The sequence below is a fragment of the Pollachius pollachius genome, assembly GCF_949987615.1.
Source record: "Pollachius pollachius genome assembly, chromosome: 3".
Classification (NCBI taxonomy): Eukaryota; Metazoa; Chordata; class Actinopteri; order Gadiformes; family Gadidae; genus Pollachius; species Pollachius pollachius.
Genome location: NC_136936.1, coordinates 2,650,211 through 2,665,370, shown reverse-complemented (window position 1 = coordinate 2,665,370; position 15,160 = coordinate 2,650,211). Strand labels below are relative to the sequence as shown.

General features: G+C 41.7%; 1 protein-coding gene across 6 annotated transcripts in view; it reads left to right on the top strand.

Annotated features, from left to right (window-relative positions):
• The first annotated feature begins 1,008 nt into the window (after window positions 1-1,008).
• The window catches only part of LOC307072887 (uncharacterized protein), a 34,398-nt gene continuing 20,246 nt past the window's right edge, over window positions 1,009-15,160 (top strand). For 3 of the 6 annotated variants that reach the window (XM_079732441.1, XM_079732440.1, XM_079732438.1), the window contains exons 1-4: window positions 1,009-1,102; window positions 9,238-9,525; window positions 12,081-12,215; window positions 13,307-13,567. In XM_079732441.1, the coding sequence (XP_079588567.1) occupies window positions 1,096-1,102; window positions 9,238-9,525; window positions 12,081-12,215; window positions 13,307-13,567 (691 nt within the window). In that variant the 5' untranslated portion in view covers window positions 1,009-1,095. Of the gene's footprint in view, window positions 1,103-5,798; window positions 5,856-9,237; window positions 9,526-12,080; window positions 12,216-13,306; window positions 13,568-15,160 lie in introns of those variants that run through there. The other 3 variants (XM_079732439.1, XM_079732442.1, XM_079732443.1) reach the window with 3 other exon arrangements.

Sequence of the window (15,160 nt, the reverse complement as noted above, 5' to 3'; positions counted from 1 at the left end):
TAGTTTTACCACACACACATAATTCACAACTAACTTCACTAAAGAGAAGAAATCCAGCCCAAGGTGTCGTCTGTTTATTGAAGAAAAGTTAAATGGTTTAGCTGCCCGTCTTGTTACGGCTACAAGGACGGAACAATGTGTGTCAGTTTGTGTGGGATATTCGCTCATAAATAAGAGAGTACCGTGGATGTGATCTGTATGACATCACCTGATTTCCCCATAAACTCAGCCAAGGTATATACAAGGCTATTCTATATTTCCCTTTTTGTTGCATTTGGTTGCAAAACATTTTTTTACAATAAAACTGTTGGTCAGTGACTTCCAAAATCTCTGGTCTAAAGGATAGTCATTCTTTTGAAAAAAGTCCTGAGCAAGTATGAAATGTGATGTATGCAGATATATGTAGTGAGAAAGCAATGTTTTTACAGGTCAAAAAGATATCAAATCCACTATAAAATGTAATTTGGTAAACAATTGTTAAGTACAAATAAGTAGTATATCATTTAAATCAACTCCTACATTTAAGTAATCTTGATTGGGCTTTATTTTCAATCAGTTAATAAATGTAAGCACAACTCACTAGTATATCAGTTAAATCAACTTATACATTTAAGTAATCTTGATTGGGCTTTATATTCAATCAGTTCATAAATGTAAGCACAACTCACTAGTATATCAGTTAAACCAACAAAAAAATGTATGTTACTTATAATGCTATTTAAGTTTAATCAACTATTGAATTTATGTAGTATTGACTCGAGGTTAAATGATGTCCCCTAACGGTTTCAAGTAATATGGACTGAAGATGGAGTTGAGTCAAATAGCAATATCTAAAAGTTAACTTATTGTCTTAGTTGTCTTGACATACAATTTCAAGGCAGCATTGACGCTCAAACTTTTAAGTTGAAACAACAAGTTTGGGTTTACAGTGCAGGTGTGAGAAGTTGAGCGTGGCAGGCAAAGCACAGAGACAGACACACACAGGGGTGTGGCCGACACAGGGGGAGAACACACTCCACCACAACTGTGGCCATAACAGGAAGTATGTTAAAGACAATTTCATATTGATCGACCTTGCAACGTTGACACGAAACTATGGAAGGTAAGCCGTCTTTGCCATAAAACCATCTTCGAAGTTTGTAACATTTTAACCTTTTTAGGCTACTTTATGATATTATATGCGATTTTTTTAGAAACACTACAGCATAAAGCCAGTGATTTATTTCTCCTCGCCAAAGCATGGAATGTTTCCTCATCGTCAGATGTTTCTAGTCTCATACATTCTCTAAATGGGTGGCTTCATAAAATATGAATTTCTTAAATTGGCCTCTTCTAAGCCCGAGCTCTTGCTTACTCGTTTCCTTCACGGTCAGTGTTGCCAGATTGGGCGGGTACATACAATTTGGGCTGGTTTTGAAAAAAAACTGGCGGTATTATTATAATTATTTTTACAAACATCAATCAATACCAATATACGTGAGGTTGACGTCTCGATTTAACCCAGTAACGGTAGTATTAGGGGTGGGAGATGGACACCTGTCCAATAGTAATTAGGGCTGAGATAGGGCCACAGACTTGTCACTCAAACCTCTGCACCAGAACTTTAGAGATTTGATTCATAATGTACTAATGTAGCCGTCGTCGACTGTACATAGTTCTCCGCTTTATGTTATTTAAGTTAAGTTGATTTCAAGTTAAAGTTCTACTTACATGTAAGATCCTTTAATGCATGCCTATTTTGAGGGTGGTTTTATTTCAGCTCATTTACCAAACTTACATGTTGTGTGTGTGTGTGTGTGTGTGTGTGTGTGTGTGTGTGTGTGTGTGTGTGTGTGTGTGTGTGTGTGTGTGTGTGTGTGTGTGTGGTGCTAGTGTGACAGGATACCCTTTATAGGTTTAGAGCCAGTGTTCGCCTACATGACAACACACACACGCAGACATTTTTTTTGATAATCCGATATGCTATAGTATCCTATTCGCAAAGAAACACTTTAGCCAATGCAGCCTCCTATGTCAGTACTGACATAGGAGGCTGCATTGGCTAAAGTTGTTTGGATGCACAATGTTTTAGAACAAGGAGAGGCAAAGTTGTGCATTACAATGCAAACACAGCAATAATTGGCACCAATATGGCGCACTTAGAAGAGCAATCACCAACTGAATAAATGCCAGGTAGCCTATAGCCTATCGGAGACTGGCACGCAATCAGTGCACTTGCGAATGAAAGCCTGCAGTATGACCGATCGTGTGACATTATTTAACCATCTATCTACAGCAAATACGATCAGACAAATACATAATTGAACACATACACAAAAAGCACATTCGTCCAACCACGGCGGATGCTGACAACATTTAAGGCAAGCCAAACGTCACCACGGCAGGTGCGCTCTTTCTCTCTCGCGGTCTCTCTCGCACGCACGTAAACTATTACTCTTACTTATCAAACTCCAAGGCTGCTTCTTAAGACCACAACCGACCACAACGCCTTCATCACCATGCAGCATGCCGAAGCCGGAAAGGACATGCACAGTCGCACGCACTCATCTTATGCACAGTGCACCCTATGTCCCAGTTCTATCATCACAATTCAGTCACTGCAAAGATTTAAAAGATAGCCTCTTACCTTAAGTTAGAATAGACCCAAAGTGTGTGAGTGATACACTCTGGTTAGCTTTCGCTTGCTAGCCGTGTTTAGTATGAGTACAAGTACAGTTGTACAAGTGAATCTGTGTTGTGTTGAAGACTACCAGTAAACAGACAGTCATGCTACATCGGTCTCCGTGATTTATTAATATTACAGTGAGCTTAAAAACATTTAAGTGACCATTAGTGACAATAAAATAAAATATATATATTTTTTGACACAATTTGAGTCCCCCCTCAAATTATACTTTTGAGGCTTTCAGGGGGTCTCATGGACCCCCCCCCCTATTTCGCACACTGTTTGTAGCCTCACCTTAACCCCAACACCCATTTCTAAGGCGGTTATATCTACATTTTGGTTGAGTGGTCCATCATCTCGATAGGTGTGGATTGTCTTAGTCTTTTTCACAGACGGAGACAATGAAACCCGCTCCGCAGGGCAATTTGATAAATGACATGATACTTGACAAACATGATACATGGTACAGTTTTGTTATATGTTTGTCAAGTTTTGAAGTTAGTGATGTTATGGTAGGCTACGCCGGCTCCTCCCCTAGCGGAGCTCCGTATCGGGTAGGATTCACACAGGCGAAATTACGATGCGTGTGACGTCATAGCACATCATTTACAAAAAGACTCTACCAACTTCCAAGATCACTTTAATGGCTATATTGAATTAATCACACTCATTCTCAGTCATCATGCAGTGTGATACCACTTTAATCCATTAATCACTTCAAGTATTATTGTTACAATTATTAGTAGGCCTACTGTAGTTGATACGTCTATTTTGGCCGGGAGGACTACAGTCCTCCCGGCCAAAATAGACAATAGAAAATAAATCATTTGGCAAAGATTGTAAGTATACTTACAATCTTTGCCAAATGATTTATTTTCTATTGTCTATTTTCTACTTTCTATTACCTATTTTCTACCATGAGCTCGGGAGATATTTATGAACGGCACACTCACACACACACTGAAATGACTTTAATTCTCAAATGATTTGATGTTGTATCAGCACCCAAAGCAAACATCACATTATGGGTTGGGTCCACCGGAAACTCTTTTTCTTTCATCCTAATTTCAATCACCGCTAGGTGTCTCTAGCGTACTTATCTGAAGCTTTGAGGTCGAACCACTTTGGTGGTTCATCGAGAAGAACCCTTCCAACATTTTCATGCAATTATTTAGTAATGAACACACATTGCACATAGATCATTTTGAAAAAAAAAGAAGAATTTAATAATAATGTCATCATCACGTAAATCTTTTTTTTTCTTTTCTTTTTTTAATCACAAGGAGGCGTTTGCTAGTTGCCTCCTCTAAGGAACCGCCCCTGAATAACAGTCGGCCTACTGATACACTGGCAGGCAGCATGCTGCTCACCTTCATCAACCTCAGCAATATCAACTGGCAAAAAGACAAAACAGAAGGGAGGGTGAGAGGGTGGTAGGGAGAAGCCTGGAGGTATGTAGCGAGAGAAAATAACCTGAAGAATCAGAAGCGACCTTCTCTTCAAACAAGCGCACCATGGGCAACATGCATGCTGTGGCTTGTGTGTGAGCGAGAGAGAGAAAGAGAAAGAGAGGACAGGTTTTGTCATGCACCCAAAGCTATTCCCTGTATCTGGTTATTGAGTGTGCGTGTGTGTAGGAAATGTTACTACTTCAATAAACTATTGTTAAAATGAATGCATTGAACAGTATTCCTCAAGTCTGGTGCTGTAGCATGATCTTGTATCATGTATTTTGCTTCTTCTTAATAGTCTTGTTATGTACAGTGTTTGTTCAAAATTCCACAAATAACCCAACTGAACTCAAACTACATTAATATATGTAACATATGTATCATGTATCATGATACATGATACTCAACCTGGAGCCTATTTTCCCATCATTGTGGGATTAATTAAATGCGTAAAGCGATTCTTAAGTGCATGTTACTTATCAACTGTTTATTTTCCAAGTGTTTGTGTGGTGTATCAACTCCCATTCAGCCTGGCTATAAAGGCACTTTTTTAATCACAACATCTATCAATTCATAAATTTTTGCAGACAAATATTTGTATGCAATAATCTGCTTCAAGTATATTAGAAGACCTTTGTGGAGATTCTAAGAGCATTGCTGTGCTCGGTTCTACCTCAGGCAGGGTACCCCCCTTCCTACTGTAGACCATCTCTGTTGTGCAGAACAATATGCAGGAAACGCGAGTCCACTCGATACAGACAGACTACTGAAGGCAGCCAGAATAGTAGACTTATATCACAATAGGCCTATGGTTATTAATTATACATTGTATTTTAAATAGACCTATATACAACAAACCCCCTGTATAGTGTTATGGAATTGGACAAGTCACGAAACAGTTCAGTGTGAAAGTGAGTGAACTCCTGATATCACAGAAACTGAGGAGATTAACATGAACTACAGGAGTTATACCAGGAGTCTACAGAAGACAAGGACAGTGGATCTGAACTCACATTTAGTAATGTTAATAGTACGGACCGACCACTACAGTAGGCCGCCACAACTAAACCCTGACCACACTGATCGATCGCAATAGCTTCCTTCTAAAACCGATGCGCATATCACACCTTATAAAAGGTACACCACAATGTTACAAAGTCCAAAGGTAGTTGGAGATAAACTCGGTTTACCATCTATGGTATCCAGTAAACGTAGGCAACGTGACCATTTCAGATGCGATATCAACCACTTTTTTTTTCACAGCCGAACTGTCAGAACAGTTCGTTTCTTTATAGGTCCATCACGGTAAGACCAAAGTTTCCCCTTCAAACTGCGCCATGAATTTCACTTCCTCCTCCTTATTCTAAAATTTTATTGGAGAATATGATATAATCTAACTTTATTTATGTAGGGGTGCTTGAGCACCCCTAAAAAGAGTCTAAAATCAACACTGCTGCTATGTGTTCTCATTATCATTAATAATCATAATCATCTCATAATCATTGTTTATGAGGATGGAAATGAGATCAATAACTGCCAGGTAGTCCTACCCAGAGGGTGGGGCAGGCTACAGCGCGTGACAACCACAAGGCGGTCTTAATGGTGCATCAGGTAGAAACACGTTATGGAAAAGAGAATAATCCAACCAGTAAGAAACCTGCAAAATAAAGGAAGTCTGTGAAAGACGAATGTAGATTCATATTGGTCGACCATGCAAAGTTGACACGAAACTATGGAAGGTAAGCCTTTTTTGTCATAAAACTATCTTTGAAGTTTGTAACATTTTAGTATTCCATATAAGGATACTGAATGATATTATATGCACATTGGTTTCATGAGATTTTAATACGATCAGTGTCGTCTGGGTTTTGACGGTTTTACATGTTCGGCGGTTATAGCCAACTGGTTGGTACATGCAGGGCTGGAGTGGGTACCATTTCTATGGAGCCAGTATCCTGCCATAATTCAAACCTGAAAAACAAAGTTTCAAAGGCTTGTTAGTCTGGGTTTGAAAACTCAACACCTTGTAAAAAAGGTTTTGCAACACTGAAAAAAGAGATAATAGCCTGAAAAAAAAATTAAAACATCTGCAAACATGATTTTGTGTTCTATTTTATCTTCTTCATCATTTTCACCAACACATTTTCAAAGTTTAAAAAGTGTCACCAGCGCATTTGCAGAGTTTCAAATCTGGCACTGTTCTAACAGTGTATTTCATTGTTTCCCGGTTTTAAAATCTTGTAAATGGGATTCTGCAAACAGGTGTTCATATATTGAGAAATAAGTTTTGAAAGGTTGAATATTAATTTTTAAAAACTTGTAAAGGTGTAAATTTACACCATTGCAATGTATTTTTTCAGAACTAACTTTTCAGCACTGACTTTTCAGAGATTTGACCACACAAGCGCAAGCTTTGAGTCACGTGATTATTGGCAGTGTTCTGTCGCGCATTCGTTTTGAAACTCCGACAGTCAAAGGTCTGAAATCGTTGATCTGCAAAAAGGAAAAAAAAATGTTCCTGGGGGCGGGACCAGCAACCTATTGGTTGCTCTCTGCTGACGTACATTCCAATCACATGTGCCGTTGACCGGGCTAGTATTTGAAGACATTCCCGAAATTCAGCTGTGGTGCAGAATTACAGCCACTACGAGCCAGTCGCACATTGCGCTTTCCCCAAATGCGCCGTTTCGGTGTCTGTAGCTTTAATATAAATGAGGAGGAGAGAGGCGGGTCAAGGAGGAGGGTGGGGGTGTGGCCCTGAGCAGCTTGCAGCCACGGTACCATGCGCTCTGTTTACAGTGGATGTATCGCAATGGCGAGGCGCACACAGCCTTTAGCCGTGTTCTGTAAATATTCTAGAACACACGGGAGTCCTGGAGCTCTATATCTAAATAATATCATATTATACATAGATACAGTGGGGCAAAAAAGTATTTAGTCAGCCACCAATTGTGCAAGTTCTCCCACTTAAAAAGACGAGAGAGGCCTGTAATTTTCATCATAGGTAAACCTCAGCTATGAGAGACAAAATGAAAAAAAAAAATCCAGAAAATCACATTGTCTGATTTTTTTAAGAATTTATTTGCAAATTATGGTGGAAAATAAGTATTTGGTCACCTACAAACCAGCAAGATTTCTGGCTGTCACAGACCTGTAACTTCTTCTTTAAGAGGCTCCTCTGTCCTCCACTTGTTACCTGTATTAATGGCACCTGTTTGAACTCCTTATCAGTATAAAAGACACCTGTCCACAACCTCAAACAGTCACACTCCAATCTCCACTATGACCAAGACCAAAGAGCTGTCAAAGGACACCAGAAACACAATTGTAGACCTGCACCAGGCTGGGAAGTCTGAATCTGCAATAGGTAAGCAGCTTGGTGTGAAGAAATGAACTGTGGGAGCAATTATTAGGAAATGGAATACATACAAGACCACTGATAATCTCCCTCGATCTGGGGCTCCACGCAAGATCTCACCCTGTGGGGTCAAAATGATCACAAGAACGGTGAACAAAAATCCCAGAACCACACGGGGGGACCTAGTGAATGACCTCCAGAGACCTGGGACCAAAGTAACAAAGGCTACCATCACTAACACACTACGCCGCCAGGGACTCAAATCCTGCAGTGCCAGACGTGTCCCCCTGCTAAAGCCAGTGCATGTCCGGGCCCGTTTGAAGTTTGCTAGAGAGCATTTGGATGATCCAGAACAGGATTGGGAGAATGTCATATGGTCAGATGAAACCAAAATATAACTTTTTGGTAAAAACTCAACTCGTCGTGTTTGGAGGAGAAAGAATGCTGAGTTGCATCCAAAGAACACCATACCTACAGTGAAGCATAGGGGGTGGAAACATCATGCTTTGGGGCTGTTTTTCTGCCAAGGGACCAGGACGTCTGATCCGTATGACGGAAAGAATGAATGGGGCCATGTATCGTGAGATTTTGAGTGAAAACCTCCTTCCATCAGCAAGGGCACTGAAGATGAACCGTGGCTGGGTCTTTCAGCATGACAATGACCCCAAACACACCGCCCGGGCAACGAAGGAGTAGCTTCGTAAGAAGCATTTCAAGGTCCTGGAGTGGCCTAGCCAGTCTCCAGATCTCAACCCCATAGAAAATCTTTGGAGGGAGTTGAAAGTCTGTGTGGCCCAAAAACATCACTGCTCTAGAGGAGATCTGCATGGAGGAATGGGCCAAAATACCAGCAGCAGTGTGTGAAAACCTTGTAAAGACTTACAGAAAACGTTTGACCTCTGTCATTGCCAACAAAGGGCATGTAACAAAGTATTGAGATGACCTTTTGTTATTGACCAAATACTTATTTTCCACCATCATTTGCAAATAAATTCTTTAAAAATCAGACAATGTGATTTTCTAGATTTTTTTTTTTCATTTTGTCTCTCATAGCTGAGGTATACCTATGATGAAAATTACAGGCCTCTCTCATCTTTTTAAGCGGGAAAACTTGCACAATTGGAGGCTGACTAAATACTTTTTTGCCCCACTGTATCTATATCATATAATATATATTATCACGGCCAAAAGCTGTGTGAGCCTCCAGACGATATTATGAATCTCAAACAACCGTGTCGGGTTCTCCGATGTTTCTGGTTCTTCCACGTCCACATCCATCTGAAGTAGACTGAACCACGACATGGAGTAGAAAGGGATTGTTGCCCGTGATTGTTGACCGCGGTTGTCTCCCGCCAGAGCCTCGCTGCCGAGGCACCACCGCCTCCTGCAGCGCTGAGGCGGTGGTCCCTCTGCAGCGGGAAGCGGGGCTCAAGTGGGAGACATTCAGGTCAAATCTGTGCCTTGGTCCATGTTTCCAGGAGGTCCACACAAGTCGATTACCGGCTACCGTAAATAATATAATAGAGACGCAAACTAATTTAAAAGTTTGCGTCTGTTGTGCCCATAGCCAATAACATGGAAGCCAAACATTGCGCCGGGCAAACTCTATACTACTATCTAGAGGGCTTATTTGATGGGTATACAAGCCAAAACAAAGAACAAAGAAGGGGGGGGGGGGGGGGGTGATATCTGCATTTTTGGTACATCGTCAGAAATTGGAACTTGACCCGCCTGAGTGTGGATTGTGTTGTTTCTTTTTCCAGACAAAGTCTATGAAACCCGCTCCCCAGGGCAGGATCTGTCGGCTGAGCAGATCCGGGTTGTTGCACAAACTCTGGGACGGAGGTGGGAGAGTGCGGCCCTCCACCTGGGGCTGAAGAACGAAGATCTGGACGACATCAAGAAGGAAAAGACAGAAGAGTTCATGCAGAGACGGAAGATGTTGCTGCTGTGGAAGGATCGAAGACCAGGAAAGGCCACAGCAGAGGACCTGCTGAGAGGTCTGGAAGAGCTGAAGGTCCTACCGGCCAAGACTCGTCAGTTACTGGAAGGTAACTTATTTAACCCAAACCCAGGGTCGTCATAGTGGGAGGGCCCTCAAAGCCTGAGATGAAAACTTGTTTTTTGTTTGCAATTTCTTATTTCCAAGTAAATAATGAATAAAACGTTTAAGTGACTGAACTACTCTTGCTCTGAACGGGGAGGAGGAAAACACATTCCAGCAGTGTTGCTGGGCAGCAGTTTAGTTCATAAAGGAACAGGGGACACACATGATTAATGAAGTAGGTTGATGACCTTCACAGGCCGATATATGATATTTAATAAAACCCCAATTCCAGGCCGGTGCAAAACCTGCTCCACATTATGCTCATGAACAAAGTGTGTCCTTCAGGGAAACAGCATGAACCATGTGCCCCGCTGCCAGGGCATCACCGCCGCGGGGCGCCGCCGCCCGGCACCGGGGCTCAGGCGGGACACTATCCCGGTCAAAAATCCCAGGCAACAATCCCTTTCTCCTCCATGTCGCGGTTCAATCTGGACATCAGGGAGTCAAAGCCAAAGTTCCGTTCCCCCCAATTCCTTCTCAACGTTGGCCGAGATAACCCCCACTACGAGTCTCGTTGTGGAAGTGACGTCAGAGAACCCGACGCAGTCTAGTCTTTTCACCAAATGGGAGCTTTACGCAAACCTTATCTTATGTTGAGTGTTATGCGCCATAACACTAACAGCAGAACGGTTATCCAAATAACAAAGAAGTGTACAACACTTGCGGTACAGTGTGTGTATTCACACACACACACACACACACACACACACACACACACACACAGATGTGGCGCTCAAACGGTCGTGGCTCATTGTCTCATTGGCGGGCCAAATTCTCTGGATGGACAAAGCAGAGAAAGAGGAGGTAACCTGGCCCCTTATGACGACATATGGGGCCAGATTCCTAATCTGCACATCTGAGCTTTAATTTTTTTTTAAACAAGGTCAAAGTTGTGTGGCTTTCTGGAATATCTGTTGGGGATTCTGGGATATCAATTATAAACCTATGGCTTGTTTCAAACATAAATCATTCGCATGACTGGCATATATTTTCGGTTATAAACTTTTTCTGGAGGTCGACATTTTATGGAACCCACCAGAGTCCACACGTCCCATTTCTATAGCTTCTTAAATGACCAAGACCATGATCCAATAAACACGGCTATAATAAAATGCCTCAGATATTAAAGGCCTAATCTGTAACATTTACGCATTAAATATACTATGTTATATATTCTGTTGTTGTGTACTTCACCAATCTAAACTGTTTCCAACAATGTTCAAACCCAAAGATATCCATAGTTTACTTTACAGTAATGGTCCGTTGCCGTCGGTTACATGTCAATGGCGTCATATGGCCTTACCCCCTAATTTCAGGGAAACACGAAAACAGTAATCCAGAAGAAGCCTAATGTATTAATATGAAACGTCAATAGCAATCTAGCTTAAAAGTGTTCTCGACACGCCCATTTTACCAAGGATGCACCGGTTGGTATCTTGAAGGAACTTGGCAGCACAGATACCACAGAATTAATTTTGGCATTCCAGCAGGAGCAGTCAGCAACAGAGCAGACCAAGAACGCAATGTTTTCTTCAATTTTTCGTATGCTATTTCATCACTAAATTCACTTCTGATGAAGTTTTAGGCGAGGAATCAACTGTGTAGATTTCGAATTTGGGGGCAAGCTAGCTAGTAGCTCTCTCAGACCCTCTCGCCCCACGGACCACAGCAGCTAACAGGGCAGACGGCGGACGACAATGGTTGAAGGAAAGCAGGCCAACAACTGTATAACATTTATTATATAAAATGAACTACAGAAGCAGTATGACAGGCTTCTTTTTGTTTTGAATAGACATTCGATTGAGTGTACAGTTGAGGAGTAGGTTGAGTTTCAATTGTTTTAGGTGATAAAGCCTGGTTCCTAGGTCCAGGTTGAGAAATCCAGAGGTTTCCTTTAACTCTTTTTCAACCAAAATCTATAAACAGCTGGTACTTCACATATTTCTACACTAACGATACATTCTGATTCATGGACTCACTTTGATCAATTCCATGATACGTGACAAACATGATACATGATCATGATTGTTATATATGTTTACTGCAGGCCCGTGCCGTCCGTATTGGCAGGTGGGGCAGCAAACTACTTGCAAAAGCATGCTCCCAAAAAAATTGCTACTGGTTTACGGTGTACTTCATGTTATATATGTTTACAGTGTACTTCATGTTATATATGTTTACAGTGTACTTCATGTTATATATGTTTACAGTGTACTTCATGTTATACATGTTTACAGTGTACTTCATGTTATATATGTTTACAGTGTACTTCATGATATATATGTTTACAGTGTACTTCATGTGGGCTGTAAGTTGACATGAAAAACCTGTCCAGGTCATGTTGAGGATAACTCAAGGTTATTTGTGAAATTTTGAACACACACTGACACAGTAATGTTTAAGTAGTATCCGAGGAAGTCAGATGTTGCATATCAGTATTTTTCAGAAAACAAAAAAATATTTAACGCAATTTGCAAATTCTATTGATTTGTCTTTCAGGACAGATAAAGAATACATCTGCTGGTCTGATGACGTCAGGCAGTAGCGGGGAGGGGAGCTTGTCCAAGTCTGAGCTGTCCGGCCCTATGGACTGCGGGTCGTCGTTTCCAGCTGAAATGCCAGGTAGCTCGAATGGTGAGTTCAAGCCTCCTAGTTGTAGGAGATATTAGTCTACCTGTATAACCCATGGTCGCTCACCTGATGAATATGTAGTTCACCTTTTTAACATTTTAAAACACGTTTCATTTGGCCTGTTGGGGGTTCTGGGATACACATTTTAAACCTATGGCTTATCTTGAATGCAAGTCATATGCATGACTTAAGGGTTTCCCGGGTCGTCATGCAGTGACTAAAAAAGAAAGACGATCAAGGATAGGCAAATCAAAGCAGGTGTAAAAACCTAATGGAGTAATAAATAAATAAATAATGGATCATTTTTTTAAAAAAGGTATCTGCTTAAGAATGAAGGTGGTGCAGAAGAGGAGTCCACCTTTAAGGTTTTAAAGCTATTGTTATCCAATGTTTGATCTCCAAACGACTTAAAAGCAACCAACAATCGTACTTGCATGTCCCACAACCTCCCTAGCAAGCTCAGATTATTTTGGACCTCTGTATTTCTAAAATCCTGCGTATGTTCACGTTTGTGAGGCTATTGTGTAGCTAATGAAAATCACGTCCAAGATCTACAACTATCATGTTGTGTAATATGTCTGAAAGAAACTCCATTATTCCAACGTTAGCTTACGAGAAGTGATTAACGGCTGATTTGGATATATTTCCAACAAAGAAGGCTGAACCAAGCAACCTAATGTGGAACCTTAACCTAGGAAACAAATATGAACAAACACGATAGTTCCTTTTATTACCCAACTCAATTGCAATGTTGGCAAAACTAGTGTCTGTTTTGTGAGTCTAGTCTAACAATCATCTTAAAGTTCATGATTATGAATGCATTTGGCCTTCTGCGTTCTTGTCTGTACTTGTGTTATTGGGTCTTTGTAATACGTCATCGGTTGCAGACCAAGTACTGCCCTAATACACAAGTTTGTATTTTGCAATAAACTGTCAGAAGTGTTCTCGACACAGCCATTTTACCCAGGGTGAAGCGGTTGGTATCTTGTAGGAACTTGGCAGCACAGATACCCCAGAATTCCTTTTGGCTTTCCAGAGAGAAGCGGAAAGCAGAACGCTTTTCACTGTCTTATGTGGTTATCACTGGTTCCCAGGGCAGGATCTGTCGGCTGAGCAGATCCGGGTTGTTGCACAAACTCTGGGACGGAGGTGGGAGAGTGCGGCCCTCCACCTGGGGCTGAAGAACGAAGATCTGGACGACATCAAGAAGGAAAAGACAGAAGAGTTCATGCAGAGACGGAAGATGTTGCTGCTGTGGAAGGATCGAAGACCAGGAAAGGCCACAGCAGAGGACCTGCTGAGAGGTCTGGAAGAGCTGAAGGTCCTACCGGCCAAGACTCGTCAGTTACTGGAAGGTAACTTATTTAACCCAAACCCAGGGTCGTCATAGTGGGAGGGCCCTCAAAGCCTGAGATGAAAACTTGTTTTTTGTTTGCAATTTCTTATTTCCAAGTAAATAATGAATAAAACGTTTAAGTGACTGAACTACTCTTGCTCTGAACGGGGAGGAGGAAAACACATTCCAGCAGTGTTGCTGGGCAGCAGTTTAGTTCATAAAGGAACAGGGGACACACATGATTAATGAAGTAGGTTGATGACCTTCACAGGCCGATATATGATATTTAATAAAACCCCAATTCCAGGCCGGTGCAAAACCTGCTCCACATTATGCTCATGAACAGAGTGTGTCCTTCAGGGAAACAGCATGAACCATGTGCCCCACTGCCAGGGCATCACCGCCGCGGGGCGCCGCCGCCCGGCACCGGGGCTCAGGCGGGACACTATCCCGGTCAAAAATCCCAGGCAACAATCCCTTTCTCCTCCATGTCGCGGTTCAATCTGGACATCAGGGAGTCAAAGCCAAAGTTCCGTTCCCCCCAATTCCTTCTCAACGTTGGCCGAGATAACCCCCACTACGAGTCTCGTTGTGGAAGTGACGTCAGAGAACCCGACGCAGTCTAGTCTTTTCACCAAATGGGAGCTTTACGCAAACCTTATCTTATGTTGAGTGTTATGCGCCATAACACTAACAGCAGAACGGTTATCCAAATAACAAAGAAGTGTACAACACTTGCGGTACAGTGTGTGTATTCACACACACACACACACACACACACACACACACACACAGATGTGGCGCTCAAACGGTCGTGGCTCATTGTCTCATTGGCGGGCCAAATTCTCTGGATGGACAAAGCAGAGAAAGAGGAGGTAATCTGGCCCCTTATGACGACATATGGGGCCAGATTCCTAATCTGCACATCTGAGCTTTAATTTTTTTTTAAACAAGGTCAAAGTTGTGTGGCTTTCTGGAATATCTGTTGGGGATTCTGGGATATCAATTATAAACCTATGGCTTGTTTCAAACATAAATCATTCGCATGACTGGCATATATTTTCGGTTATAAACTTTTTCTGGAGGTCGACATTTTATGGAACCCACCAGAGTCCACACGTCCCATTTCTATAGCTTCTTAAATGACCAAGACCATGATCCAATAAACACGGCTATAATAAAATGCCTCAGATATTAAAGGCCTAATCTGTAACATTTACGCATTAAATATACTATGTTATATATTCTGTTGTTGTGTACTTCACCAATCTAAACTGTTTCCAACAATGTTCAAACCCAAAGATATCCATAGTTTACTTTACAGTAATGGTCCGTTGCCGTCGGTTACATGTCAATGGCGTCATATGGCCTTACCCCCTAATTTCAGGGAAACACGAAAACAGTAATCCAGAAGAAGCCTAATGTATTAATATGAAACGTCAATAGCAATCTAGCTTAAAAGTGTTCTCGACACGCCCATTTTACCAAGGATGCACCGGTTGGTATCTTGAAGGAACTTGGCAGCACAGATACCACAGAATTAATTTTGGCATTCCAGCAGGAGCAGTCAGCAACAGAGCAGACCAAGAACGCAATGTTTTCTTCAATTTTT